This window comes from Lissotriton helveticus, chromosome 1_1 (assembly GCF_964261635.1).
Source record: "Lissotriton helveticus chromosome 1_1, aLisHel1.1, whole genome shotgun sequence".
NCBI classification, from domain to species: Eukaryota; Metazoa; Chordata; class Amphibia; order Caudata; family Salamandridae; genus Lissotriton; species Lissotriton helveticus.
In genome coordinates this window covers 524877577-524891821 of record NC_136057.1, presented here as the reverse complement: position 1 = coordinate 524891821, position 14245 = coordinate 524877577, and the positions used below count along the sequence as shown (strand labels likewise).

General features: G+C 45.2%; 1 protein-coding gene across 1 annotated transcript in view; it reads left to right on the top strand.

Moving 5' to 3' along the window:
• The window catches only part of ANO2 (anoctamin 2), a 1767324-nt gene that overhangs the window by 740925 nt on the left and 1012154 nt on the right, over positions 1 to 14245 (top strand). Inside the window, exon 7 of the mRNA XM_078673987.1 lies at positions 8601 to 8652. Coding sequence (XP_078530113.1) covers positions 8601 to 8652 — 52 coding nt within the window. The remainder of the gene's footprint in view (positions 1 to 8600; positions 8653 to 14245) is intronic.

Genomic DNA, 14245 nt, shown 5'->3' with positions numbered 1-14245 from the left:
TGGGAGGAGCAGAGGAAGGTCCATGGAATATGGTGAGCAAAAAGGAGGGAACAGGGGCATGTACACAGAATTGTATGGTGGTGAAGGAGGGTAGCGGCAGCAAGCTAAGTACAAAGTCTAAACAGGAGGGCATAAATTGGGTAACGAAGGGCAGGAGGAGTAGGCAGGGACATCAAGCGGAATGGAGGACAGTGGCAGTACATTGCACCATGCAGGGCAGGAGTAAAGAGGCTGGTGCATCTGCTCGGGCAACAGACGGTAGGGAGGAGGTGAATGGGGCAGCTAGCTAATTGTTCATAGCATAAGGGAAGGCCAGAAGCAGAACAATGGCCACACTGGGCTGTAATGAGGGAGCAGAGGCATGGACCTGGACAATGGATGGTGAGGCAGGAGCAGCAAGCTTGGTGGGGCAGCACAATGCCATGCCTGGCCGTCTTCCAACTCCCCCCGCCACCATTCATTGTGATGGTCATTTTACTTAACGATAAAAAAACTAGAAATTGACTTAAAAAATAAAAGGTTACAGGGGCATTATAGTTAGGAAGTAAAATTAAAAATAACCTTAGAAGTTCACAAAAAAAACAGAGATTACAGGCTCGTTATAGTTAGGCTCGGACTTTACATGAACAAAACCCTAGAAATTCAGCTGTTATTTCAAGTAACTGTAACTTGCACCCTCGCCATTAACTGTTAATTACCCCAGCTAATACATCACCTGCGACATTATTGATAATATCACTGCAACATTTGCAGTTAAGTTATTGATGAAAAAACTGTGAATGGTGAGGGTGCGAGTTATAGTTCCATGAGGACATGAGTTTTAGTTACTTCATGCGCGCCGATCGCCTTTATTGCACAGAGAAAAATAAACCAACCTTAGGTGCTAGGGAATCTCTTCCTCAGCTCTCGAGGCTTAAAATAGCAAAAGAAAATCCCCCTAGTGTATGCACCAGAGGAATTTTCCTGCCTCAGGTGCGAGGGTGGGCTGAAGCAGTCCTCGGCACACGAAGACTGGTCCAGATAATGGCCTGTAGCTATCCTCAGCATCAAACCAGTTAACCAATATTCAGGCAGAGTACAAACTGGAGCAAAGCATTACTTGATAAAGAAGTATTCTGCTCCAAGGGGTTGCCACTGCTGGTGATCCAATAGATGTAAACACATTGGCTTGCTGATGCTAAGCTTAGGTTAGTGAGCTAAGGGAAGGGAGGGGTTGGGAGATGCAGTAAAACCCTAAAATACTGTCATGATGTGTCACATTTTCTGTTGTTCTTGTTGTTCTACCTGCTGATAAATGTCACTGCTGCTATCATGTTTACTTTTTATAACAACTACTTTTCACATTGATAGGATGTTGATTTTAATTCATCTTACAAATATATTTCTATGCTCCTTGTGTTTTTGTTTGTGTCTATGCATGATGCAAGTGGGGTGGGGGGTTTATAAATTATTCCTGTGAAGTTTCAGGGGGCTGATCAATGCATGATATTTAGCTTACTCATGTAATGCTCAGTGGGTTGCGGGGTTGCAGTCCATTAGATTCTCTGTCTCATGTTGGTACATTGATTAACTCCTTAGAACCAGAGGGTCCAGAGAATTCTCTCTCTATGGTAGAGTTCTAGAGTGAAATCCCCAAAACTTATCAGGTTACTCCATCACAGATGTGATGGATATCCCATCCTCCTTATTACAAGTGCCATAGGATACTCCTATAACACACTCTAAACCGACACCACCCACAAACTCCTAAAGAAACTGTAGAACATCCAGAACAATTCGGCCAGAGTCATCCTGAACAGATACCACAGCAGCCACATCACCAGTCACTAGAGAGAACTTCACTGGCCTCCAGTCAACAAGAGAATCACCTTCAAGCCCCTCATCCATGCCTACAAAGCCCTCCACAACACTAGACCTGCATACCTTAACCCTGTCTCTCCTTCCACACACCCACCAGACATCTCCTCTCCACCCAACGTGCCCTAGCCACGTTTCCACGGATCTGCAAGACCACGGCTGGAGGGAAATCCTTCTCTTCCTTCGCTGCAAAGACCTGGAACTCCCTGCCGCTGCATCTAAGGCAATCACCGTCGCTGACTCAATTCTGGAATGACCTCAAGACCTGGCTCTTCGACTGAACCGCAGATCCACACTGCCTCCACTTAGTGCCTTGAGACCCTTCGAGTGAGTTGTCGTGCTTTACAAGAAACCTGATTGATTAATGACTGTTGGACCTTGTCCTTTCTTCAGAACCACTGCATATGTTTGCCTCCCTTTGCTGAACCAGTGTGCATTGGCCTTTAGGACTCTGTACACTTTAACACTGCTGATCAGTGGTAAAGTGCTTGTGCTCTCCCTTCTAAACATGGTAAAAATGGTACTCAAATAATTGGCACATTTGATTTACTTATACGCCTTAGTAAATGGTACTACATGCACCCTTGGGTCTCTAACTTAAATGCTACAAGTATGCTGCAGCACTCATTGTGCCACCCACTAAAATAGCACTGCAAAACATGACTCAAGCATAAATAAACCTTTTGCTAGGCCTAAACCTTCAACCGATACTTATAAGTCATCCCAAGGTAGGCCCTCATGGCTCATAGGGCAGGGTGCATGGAATTTTGGAAAGTGGGATCTGTGTACTTAAGTTTCCATTTCCTGGCAATGTTGTTTTTCACTGTAGCAAGGCTAGCTCTCCACTAGACTAAGGCTGAGTTACCTTATTATACGTGGTAAGTGATAACTTCAGTTCGGGAGCAGATAAAAACATAATTGTCCCACTCATTTTAGTTGTAATATTTATTTCTCTTTAACCGTAAAGTCGTTTTTAGGTTTCGACCTGGCGAGGGGCTTGCCCCTCCCAGATCGAAAACTTTTGTCTTCAGTAGGGATGTTTGGACCGCCTCTGTTTCCAATTGGCTAGCTCCATAAATGGAGACTAGCCATTGGGAGACAGAGGCTGTCAATGGCGCTTTCTCTTGAAAACGCGATTCGGGGGCGTTTCTGGTGCTTTTTTTAAGCCCAGCCCCTTTGTCCCAGGCCGCGCTGCGATTGGCTGCCGGCCCGGGACACCCCCGTGACGTCATTCCTGGGCCGCGCTGTGATTGGCTGCCGGCCCGGGACACCCCCGTGACGTCAGCCAATCACAGCGCGGCCCGGGACCTGACTTGTTTTTCTTTCTTGCTCGCTTCCTGCTTCGAGGTGCGGACCCCTGGTGATTGGTCTTACCTTATTCATCCGGTTCGCGTTGAGCATTCAGATTACACCAGGGATAAAAACAATGGGCAAAAACTGCGTGCCGTGAATTTCAAAGCAGGAGTGAGAGGAGAAGGCAGGGGGAGCGGCAGCAGGAAGGTGCCGCGCTCCAGGGGGCACGAGCGGGCAGAGGAGCAGCCCGCACCGGCTGGCGCCTGTGCCATTTCCGCCTAGCTCCGTGCCAGGTACACACCAGCCTCACTCCAGGCGGCATCACCTACCCGGGGGACTCGGCATGGCGACCACCGGCAGCTTCACCGAGAAGTACCAGCTCTTCTTGGCACCTGGAAAGTAAGGATGCTGCCAGATATCCCTCCCTGGGTGGGAGGGGGGGGGCTTGCCCATTCCATCCTTGGCACGCATGCTTGTCCATCAGCTCTCCCATCTTTTTCCTTTCCGTGCATTCCTGTCCCTCGTTCCTTCCAGTGGGGGAGGGGGGCGTGACACCCATTTCTTCCAAAGAGATATTGGTTTGTGTCACCTTTCGATAGAGAGGCCTGCTTACCACCTCCCCCGCCCCTCCTCCTTCTGACTCATATGTGTATATCATCATGATAGGTGGTACTACGGGAAACCCCTGCAGGGAAAAGGTTGTGAGGAGGGAATTGGGAAGGGTACCTCAGGGCGAAGAGCGGAAGCTTCCCTGCCCCCTCTCCTGCCCACCTGCAGCCTGGGGAGCCCACCGACAGGGCGAGAGGGGGTGCTGGTGCATCGCAGTTACTCGCTGCTCACCCGCCCCCTCTTCCCTGGCTGCGGTGCTTTAAGTCCGCGCTGCTGCATGCCATCCTTTTCATCCCCCCACACCTCCCCCCATCTACACTTCTGGAAGCCTGTACTACGAATGTTTAGTAACCTCGAATGGGTAGGCGGCCCAACTGGTCTATAAACGGAGAATTGCGTTGTGTGTAAACACTACGCAGAAAAGCCCCCCCCCGCCAATTTGCATGTCATGAGAGTTGTAATAATGCAACGCAACTCCACCATGGAGCCAGAGAACGGAGGACTGACGTGTCCCCTCCTCTCATTGCTCTGACGAGCCCTTGTCACCTGTGATCTCCTAGGAGGGCTCTGAGAGGATGGAACTCGCTGTGTGGGGGAGGGGCGCTGTTGTGGGCATACCTTTGGTATGCATGCTCAGTGGCCGGCTCTCCTACGCATGCCTGGTGGACGTTTGTGTATTGGGGTCCGGCTTCAGCCACTGTCTCTGTTAGAATATATATTTCCCACTGTTTACTTCGTAGAACGATGTGCTGGTCTGTTAAATTGTTAATTATGAGAACTGTCTTGAAAAAAATAACACTGTGCTGTGAAGAAATGTGTAAAACGTACGCACATAGAATGCACGCGCATACATGTGCACTCATTCAGTGTTCAACGTGAAATTGCGTGCATGCAAGTATTATGCGATTCTCACTAATCAATTAACATAATTTTGCTGAAAACATGTGCACTGATTTTCCCTGAGTGACAGTGTAAAGGGGATTGAATCAGCCTCCCCAACTTCTCTCTTTCGTTGGGTTGAATTTAGAAGGGGTATTGAGAAGAGAACGGCCTCCCTGTGGTAGCAAAACACTGGACCCTGATTGCTTTATTGTTACTACCCACAGCGCAAAAGCGCGTTTCTATTTTATAAGCAGCATTAGTTCTTGCTGTTCAGTTTTTTTTATATGTACTTACCGTTCTGATTCATGCTGCCCCGAATCTGCTCTGGAGGGAGGGGTGGCAGCCCAGTGGGTTCACGCGCCTGGTGCAGGGATCTGTGTAGACTGCGCAGGGCACCTATACTTGATTTCACAAATAGCCGTCTCAGCCTCTTACATTTATAATCTTTGTACATAGAGACCATTTGCTGTGGTAATGGGGACACTTTTGTGTAAGGTCACATGTGCCATGCAACTGAGGTAGCAACACGTCACGGAATAAACACGTATTCCGGTTTATTCACTCTTGTACAAAGTGCCTTATATGGGCATTTACCTTCTTTAAGCACTCTTAATTTTGAAAGTTGCATTTAATTAAGCATATGGAAAATAAGCAATTTGCCCAGGCTCACACAACGAGCCCCTGAAGTGCCTTTTGCCTCTGCAGTTCACCAGCAGCCTGTGACTGATCTTCACCCCTAGACATCCCTCTCATATCCTTAAGAATAGCACCCCTCCCCTAACACATCCACTGCTGGAGTCAATATTCGAACTCGTTTACAGTACTGGTGCCGCCTCTTCCCTATACAAAGATTGTTGGCCGCCTTAGGTTTACCAATGTGCTTTGTTACTCTTCCTTCCCTCACAGAGCTCTCACACCCTTGCAGCTTCTCCTCGCCCAAGGCATTTCTGCAATCCTTCCCTTCCACTGGACACTTTGTCATAATTTTTTTCTAAAAGGTGCATACTCAGTCACGAACTGCGAGACTACGCCCCCCTCTGAATGGAAATAAAAGCAACCACGGGCATATAGTGCCTTGTTAGGCCGCATCAGTGAATAGCAGCTTGAGGCCTATCGAGGGGCAAGGCCTTTGCTTTCAGCACTCTCCATGTTAACTCAGTGAGCAAAACAAAAACAAGCATTTACAATGCAACGGTTTCGCCTTTGGAAAAGTTTGAGCTATTGGCATTGTAAATTACAAAATTTGTATTTATGTGTTGGTTTTGAAAACAGATAAATAAATGGCATTGTCCTTTACATTGCCAATAGCTCTAACTTTTCCAAAGGCGAAACCGTTGCATTGTAAATGCTTGTTTAAATTGCTTTTATGAAAACACCACTTTAAAAAGTTAGCGTTTTTTTGCCTTTACTCAATGTTCTTTTCTGACATTGTCCAGGCTGATAAGGCTGGTAATGGCTCTCCTGTCATGTGATGTCTATGCCTCACAGACAAATGAAATAATGGCTTTGGGTGAGGGTTAAGGTGTTATTCTCTTGAGCAGGATTGCCTGGCGGGTTGTACGCAGACCTGTCTGAGCTTCAACAGGTAGCTTAGTAGCTAGCCACCCCTTGAAAATACCTACCCTGCCACTGGCTAATGGAGCTCTCACCTGCCCTAAGTCCCCTAGACAGATTAGAACCAAACCCAGGGAACATGAATGAACTGACCAGAACTAGTTTAGGGTTAGACAAAGAGGGTGATCCCCACAGACACAATGGCACTGGGAATAAATGTGTCACCCTCAGAACCTATCAGCAAAATACTACTGGACTGTGGAGACTCAGAAGGAAGACTGCCCTGCTGTCTGAGACCTGAAAGAAGACTGGACCTGCTTGCCTTGACCCCAGAAGTAACTCACAGGCTCAGTTGGATGACTCCTGTTTGAGCTACAGGGACGCAACAAGCTTCCAGAGGCCTTAAATGGAACTGCACAGCTGACCAGCACTACCCGAACCTCCCTGGAACAAGTTGCGGGCCTCTGCTGGAGTGACATCTGTACCCCAATAGGTGCCCCACAGGTGGTGGACCCTTGTTGTCAGAGTGTTCTACTCCAATCTAAAAACTGCAAGAATTTGACTCCAGGTGAAAATCCAGATGTCCTAGAGTCTTCGCCACAAAATGAACCATCCTCTGTCTCATTGCGAACCGAGTGGACTTCACTGAGGCTGACTCGAGACCTGAAGTTGACAGTCTAAGCAACTTTCCGAGCTACAAAATACAGACTTCACTGGCACAGTGCTTTTCACATAATTTCCTCCAATGAGAAGTTCTTACAGGTGACCAGCTTTTAGCACCAACAATGATCTCCCCGCGGTCCCTCGCCAATGTGAAGCTCCAACTGAGGCTCCTCCTGTGGAACTGCACTAAGTTAGAAGATAATCTTTGTACCAGGACAAACCTGTTCACTGTATCTGACTTGCACTCCATTGTGGTTATCTTGAACTTTTGACCCGGTCCATCGCAACCAGATAACCACAATTGGCTCTTCGTGCTTCTGAGGGTTATTTTTACGTAAAACTTTCACATTTCATAACACATACATTTTTAATTGAATTTTTATTGTTTTGTTGTCATTTTATTTATTAACATTTACTCTTGTGTTGTGTTTTCACTCCACTACTCTTTGAGTGCTAAATAAAAATGTTGCACGTTGCCTCTAAGTTAAGCCTGACTGCATGTGTGCCAAACTACCAATGAGCTCAGCACTGGTTATTTAGTGACTTTTGTGGTTTACCCTGACCAGGATTGTGTTTATTACGTGAGTGGACTCTCAGCCCTCTCAATTTCTTACAGTGACCTTATAATATTTTACACGGAAAAGCCCAAGACTGTGACGAACCCATCCACCAAACTTCAAGTCAGCCCCTTTGTTATAAAATATTCTAAGCTTTCCAGAGCCCACCTCATTACATTCATCCTCCAAGCTCTCAAAACGGAGAGTTTTGCATTTTATGGTGGTCGATTTCGTCCAAATTATTTAACGGAATGTCCACATTTTCCGTTCATTTTTGTATTTTGTGAAACATATCTTGCTAGATTTATAGAACTGATTTGAAGGTACAAGTCTAAATAATTATAGATGGGTTACAGGCATTTTTACAGACTCCACCTTTTTTCTAAATGTTAAAAATTGTTACAGAGTTGATAATGAAATACACATTCTCAATGCACACCCCCGAAAACGTTCCCTATACATTATCACAACATTGTTCAAGATGTCTAAACCCTATATCAGCAGCAGACACGTTTTGCTATTTAAACACCGTTATGGTAAAATTAGAATTTGATTTACATCTCTCAGTTATCTGTATTGGCACAAAAACAAGTTCTGTAGTAATGGAGGGGAGCCAACTTCACACCCAAGTTTTCAGTTTCTGTATGGCATTAACCCACCAATATCGTGTTATAATTACATGCCTGTTATCCTGAATATGCAGGGTTCTAAAGTCCGCACCTGTTTCCTCTTGGTTCCCCCATTACTGCCAAGTTACCCATCACATATTCCACTTGAATCTTTGATGGGTGGAACAATGCCTAGGTGTTATTACACCTGGTACATTCAGATGTGGTTAAACCGTGGCATTTGTCATCTCGTTCTTACCACAATATGTGAATTTGCATCCATAAGAGGATGACCGTGCAACTCATGGTGGCCGCTATGATTTCTAACATTTCTGAATTATCCAGGTGGGCCAACATCACATCTTACAACTCGTCGTTTATTTTGAAAGATTTTATTTAATTTTGTTCATTTTAATGTATAAATGGTTGAAATAGCACATCATTGACCTAAACATTTTCCTTAAACTTGTATACGTTTCAATGCTAATTACTGTATGAAATGCTTGTAATTTCTCTTTACGTTTTTGATTAATAGAAGGGAAACGTGTTACATGATTATTTTTCTCTCTTCCTTAAGGTTTATGAAATTTTAAAGCGCACATCTTGTACACAAGCCAAATACACAATGGGTAAGTGTAATTCTATTTTGTACATTGCAAACTAATGGTACTACCATAAAGTGATTAAACCTTCTCAATCTACAGCAACATTGTGTTACTGAATGTAAAAAAGCTTTGATGGAAGTAATTTTGCACTCGAAATGACTGATTTCATGGAGATTGGTAATTCCAGGTTTCGGAAATACAGCTGTATTATGACTTTCCCATTCTTTAATGGAAATTTGTACAACACTTTATACATGCTTCATTTTACCTGGCTGATATGTGCTTAAAAATATCTGAGAATGTGATAATACCCCACACAGAATTCTCAAATCTCGAAAACCCTACCCCGATGAATTGATGTAGGAAATGGCTATTAGAAGGTGGGTGTATTCACACTCAACTCGTAATAATTTCACAATCACTAATAGGTCTAGTTAAGTCTCAAGTAAATTAACACTTGGCAGTTTAGCAAACAAGCAGTCCGGCTTAAATTAGGAGACCGATATGTGTAAAGCATTTAAACCACCAAAATAACAAGCAAGTGAAAGACAACACAATAAAAATCCAACACCAATTTATAAAAATAGGAAATATTTCTGTCTTTAAAATGACACCAAATCAACAAAAATCTAATGTAGGCAACCAGAGATATTGTGCATTATAGCGTCAAAAAGCCTAAAGTCTAAAGTCCACTCACGGTCATCTGGTCGCGCTGGTCCGGGGCAAAGGTAAAGTTGAAGGCCAACCGCGATGGAGAGCTGGATGGATAGGTTGAAGGCTAGCCCTCAGTCAAAAGTTTTCCTTTCGGACTAAGGGCTTGAATAGGAGTTTGGCGGATGGGATACTCCGCCACAAACATGACGTGACAGATATTCCATCCACCATATTTCAAGTTCCATTATTTTTCTTTTTTTTTTGCAGAGTTTTGTATAGCGCGAACTTCACCCAAAGGTTTCGGGTATCAGAGCGCTTTACATAGCACCAGTAACGTTATATGAGGACACACATTCATTTTTGTTAGGCACAGGAAGATAAGTGATCTGCCCAGAATCACAGGATGTTCAGCGTCATTGCCGAGACCAAACTCAGTTTCCCAGATTTGAGGTCGGCCGCCCTAGCCGTTAGGCCAACTCCTCTCCGGTATATCCTGTGGAACTTGCAATATGATGGACGGGATATCTGTCATTTTTGTGGCAGAGTATCCTATCCACTACACTCATAATCAGGCCCTTTTTGGGAGCTTTTACCTTGAGAATGAGCTTGTCGGCAGGTTTTCGTTACCAAAGTTCAAGTCGATGACAGCAGCCTGCTACAGCTTGGTGGTTCAGTGAAAAACTGGGTGTCGAACATTAGATGTTGACAGTGAAGAGAGTCTAGAAGCAGTCGTTGACGGCTTTTCCCTTGGTGTGGAGTTGGGCTCTCCTGGAACTTTTCAGCAAGGTGATGCATCAAGGTCAATCCAAAAGGTGTATTGATATTGGTGGCTTAACTCTCAACATTGAGATGGTCCCCTCCCAGAGCTTTCTGTAACCCTTTGAAGCAAGTTCTGAAACTCTCAAATCTTGTAGTTTCTTGGTTCCTTTGGAGAAAACAAGGGTCCAGTAGCACCAGATAAAGGACCAAAGACTCTGGATTACCTCTTGGAGGCTAGGACTCAATCTCCCACAATGCACCTGCACAGTGCAGGAAAGATCCAGTCGTAAGTGGTGAGCTTGGTTGTTCCCCTCTTTGGCTTAGCAGGTGATTTCTTCCTGCTCTGTTGTACCTGCTGCTCATCAGGGAGCCCACTCCTTTTCCTTTGAGTCTCGCAAAGTCCTTTATTTATGGGGCCTTGTGAGTACAACAGTTAGAGACTCTCTGAGTGAAAGCTTTCTGTTGTGTAGTCCAAGGATCAAACAAGGCAGTCCTTCTTTTTCTGATGTTCCAGACAGTGATCTGAGGATCTCTTGCAGCTCTTCAATCAGTCAATCAATCAAGGGTTGGTAAAGCGCAACCACTCTCCTGTGAGGGTCTTAAGGTGCTGGAGGGAGGAGGGTAGCAGATCCATCTAAAAGTGGGGGTCATTAGAAAAGCCAGGTCTTGAGGTCCTTCTTGAACTGGGGTAGCGTGGGAGATAGTCTGAGGTGGAGGGGTAGGATGTTCCAGGTCTTAGCAGCGAGGATGGAGAAGGACTTTCCCCCAGTTGTGGTCTTGCGAATCTTTGGGACGGTGGCCAGGGTGAACAGGGTGGAGTGATCGATGCTTCTAGTATGATGCTGAGGTTTTCTTGATGGTCCGTCATGATGGGGGGAGTTCCTAGTGCAGAAGGCCACCAGGTATCATTCTATGTTGAAGGGGTGGATCCAAGGATGAGGACTTCTGTCTTGTCCGAAATTGAGCTTAAGGCAACTGTTCTTCATCCAGGTGGTGACAGCTTTCACCCCTTCTTGGAAGTTGTGCATGGTGAGGTTTGGTTTGTTGGTGAGAGAGAGGATCAGCTGTATGTCATCAGCGTAGGTGATGATGTTGAGTCCGTGGATCCTGACGATGGTTGAGAGGAGGACATGTTGACATTGGAGAGGGTGGGTCTGAGAGAGGAGCCCTGGGGCATTCCGGAGTTGGTCTCTGTTGGTTCCAAGAGGTATGATGGAAGTCTGACCCATTGTGTTCTGCCTGTGAGGAAGGATCGGACCCAGTCGAGGGCCTAGTCGTGGATGCTGGCATCATGGAGTCTAGTGGTTAGGGTGTGGTGGGAGACGATGTTGAATGCTGCAGAGAGGTCCAAGAGGATGAGGGCAGCAGTTTCGCCGTGGTTGGGGAGGGAGCCGATGTCATCAGTAGCAGCAAGGAGGGCAGTCTCTGCGCTGTGATTGCTTCAGAAACCAGATTGGGAGAAGTCCAGAATCTAGTTTGTTTCGATGAAATTGGCTAGTTCATTGTTGGCGTTTTTTTACTTTGGCTGGGAAGGGGAGCAGGGAGATAGGACTGAAGTTCTTAAAGTCTGTCAGGTTTGTGGAGGGTTTCTTCAGGAGTGAATTGATTTTGGTGTGTTTCCAGTCATCGGGAAAGCCAGGAGCAGTTGATGGTTTGGCATAGCTCTGGTGCGATACCGGGGGCAGCTCTGTGGAAGATGCCGTGCGGGCAGGTTCCGATGGTTCACTGGAGTGGATGCTTTTCATGCTCTTTGGGGTGTCGGCTGTGGTGATTGGGGTCTAGCTGAGCTGGGTCTGTCGGGGGGAGTGAGTTGAGGAGGTTGCTAGTGCAGTGGGGAGGTCCTGGTTTTCAAAGCTCTTCAATATTTTTACTGTATTCTGACATGAGATGGGGACTACCCAACAAATAGGGGTAAAGCTGGCTCCCTCTGCTATGACAACTTCCTGCGACGTTTTCACCCAGAATGCACTGTTCTCCCAGAAATCAAATTGGTGACAATCTCTCCTGGGTGTGTGTGTCTGTGTAACCCAAACCAAAGGTATGGCTAACATCTGACTACACTCCCCTTCCAGCCCCTCCCCTAATCTCATTAGGGGGGCTCCAATCTGGCTGGGGAACAAGGAAATGGAGTCTGACCTGGGTCCTATGACATTTGTTCTCTTGTCTTTGAATCCAGTTTATTTCACCTGCACCCTTCTTCTCCCTGGCTTCTCCATGAAGCAGATCTCCTCCCACCAAATGGCTGCATTGTCGCAGTCACAGGCCTCTGCATGCAAGCGTAGGTAGCAGCTTGGTTCAGGCTGTAAAAGACTGACCAATCAGAAGAGGCTGCTACCAGGGAGGCTTTAAGTAACTTTGGGATAATAAGTTCTAAAACTACTTTCCTGTAATAGTTATGATCATTCATTCCTTGGCAATGGTTGGATTTGTTGTAACCATTATTTTGATACTTTGAATGATATGTCTATCTAGCTCCAATCAAAAGGTAGACATTATTAAGTTTAATAAACCCTTTTCATGTTAGTCTCAGGGTCTAGCAGTGCTACGATAGGAAAAAATGACTTTGACTGTTTTTCCTTGCTAGGGCATATAAATCATATTTTATATTGTCCCTTCATTTTATAACAATGCACCCTACCCTTGGGGCACCTAGGGCAGACCTTAGGGTGACTTAAATGTAATAAAAAGGTAGATTTGTACTTTGGAAGTACTTTTAATTCCAAAGGCAGGTCTAGCTCTACAGCAATATTTGACAATTCAGCAATGCACACTTAAGTCCATTAAGGCCACTGTGGTCTCTTAAGCTACATACCCTACAATATAATAGGGACTTACAGGTAGATTATCTTTGCCAATTAGCATTTTACCATGTACCATATAGCTTTAGAGGACAGAGCACTGGCAATGGGCCTGGTTAGCAGAGCCCAGGGCACTTTCAGAGTAAGTTACCACCAGCATCAGTCAGTCAACAAAATGGGGGTGATTAGGGCAAAAAGGATGACTTTTCCTACAATCAGGAATTCTAAGAAAGGTGGAATGAAGAACCTATATGTTTTGAAGTTCCCTTTCACATAAAACTTTGGAATTCCAACTTGAATTTCCATGCATACAAACTGGGTTTTGAAAAGTGAAATGCAGACTCTTTCTGGGAGGAAGGATCTGATTTAGTGACATAACCAGGATTTATGCCTTAATGGAACTTTAGGTTATTGGTTTTCTGAGCAAAATTGAGTAGGAAGAAAGTTCCACATCATCAGTGCCGTCCAAATGAGTGTGAACAATTTGAGGGATGGTAAGCAGGAAGACGTCCCCAGTTTGAAGAGTTTATCTCAGGATATAATGCTTAATTCTACATTTTTTAGGTCTTCTTCAGAAACGATGATCCTTAAATATGTTTTTCTAGAAAATATTAAAATCATCTTTGAACCAACATATATATGAAAGTTTTTACGAATGATTATCGGCAGATGCATTTGCATGTATACCAGTCATAAGAAACAGCCAGTTTCCAGGGCATGATTTCGGTGGACATTTGGGTCTGGAACGGCAAAATATTTCTGCAAAGTGACATTTAATGGTATTTCTTTTGGGTGACAAATAGTGTGATCATGCCAGTGCTTACCTCACCCTCATAATATAAGGGCTGTGGTTACTGAAATCAAATCATCATAAACATCATGAGATGAAGATCAAATCGAGTACACATAGGTTAGGAAAACCTCATGCTCACCGCTTCATCTGGCAAAGAGAAGGTGGCCCTTATGACATGTCAGCCACAAGAAATAACCTACCTTTTCTGCTGGCCCTTACCTATCAGTTTATGGCACCAGTAGATGGTCCCTGTGAAGGAAAGAGTTCCATCCCACAGCCATCCAATCACTTCACAGTATTGGAGGGATGACTTGAAGAGGGGTTTTCACTTTTAGCAGGAAAGGGCTTATAGAGATTGACATGTGCGAACTTGGGTGTTACTAAGGAGTCCACAGAGGGACTGGAACAGCATCCCTGTGGCAACCTTAGGAAACCAGACTCTGTGGTGTGCGGAATTGATCTTGTCATAAAGCGAAGGATGTGCTGATTCAGACAAGGGGGTATTGTATGAGCATTCTCTAATGATAGATTTAGTGAGATTTAACCATTTAGCAGCAGGAGCTCACTATAAATCGTTTCCCAAACTGCCTTGCAGACAGAGTGCTTCTTTGGA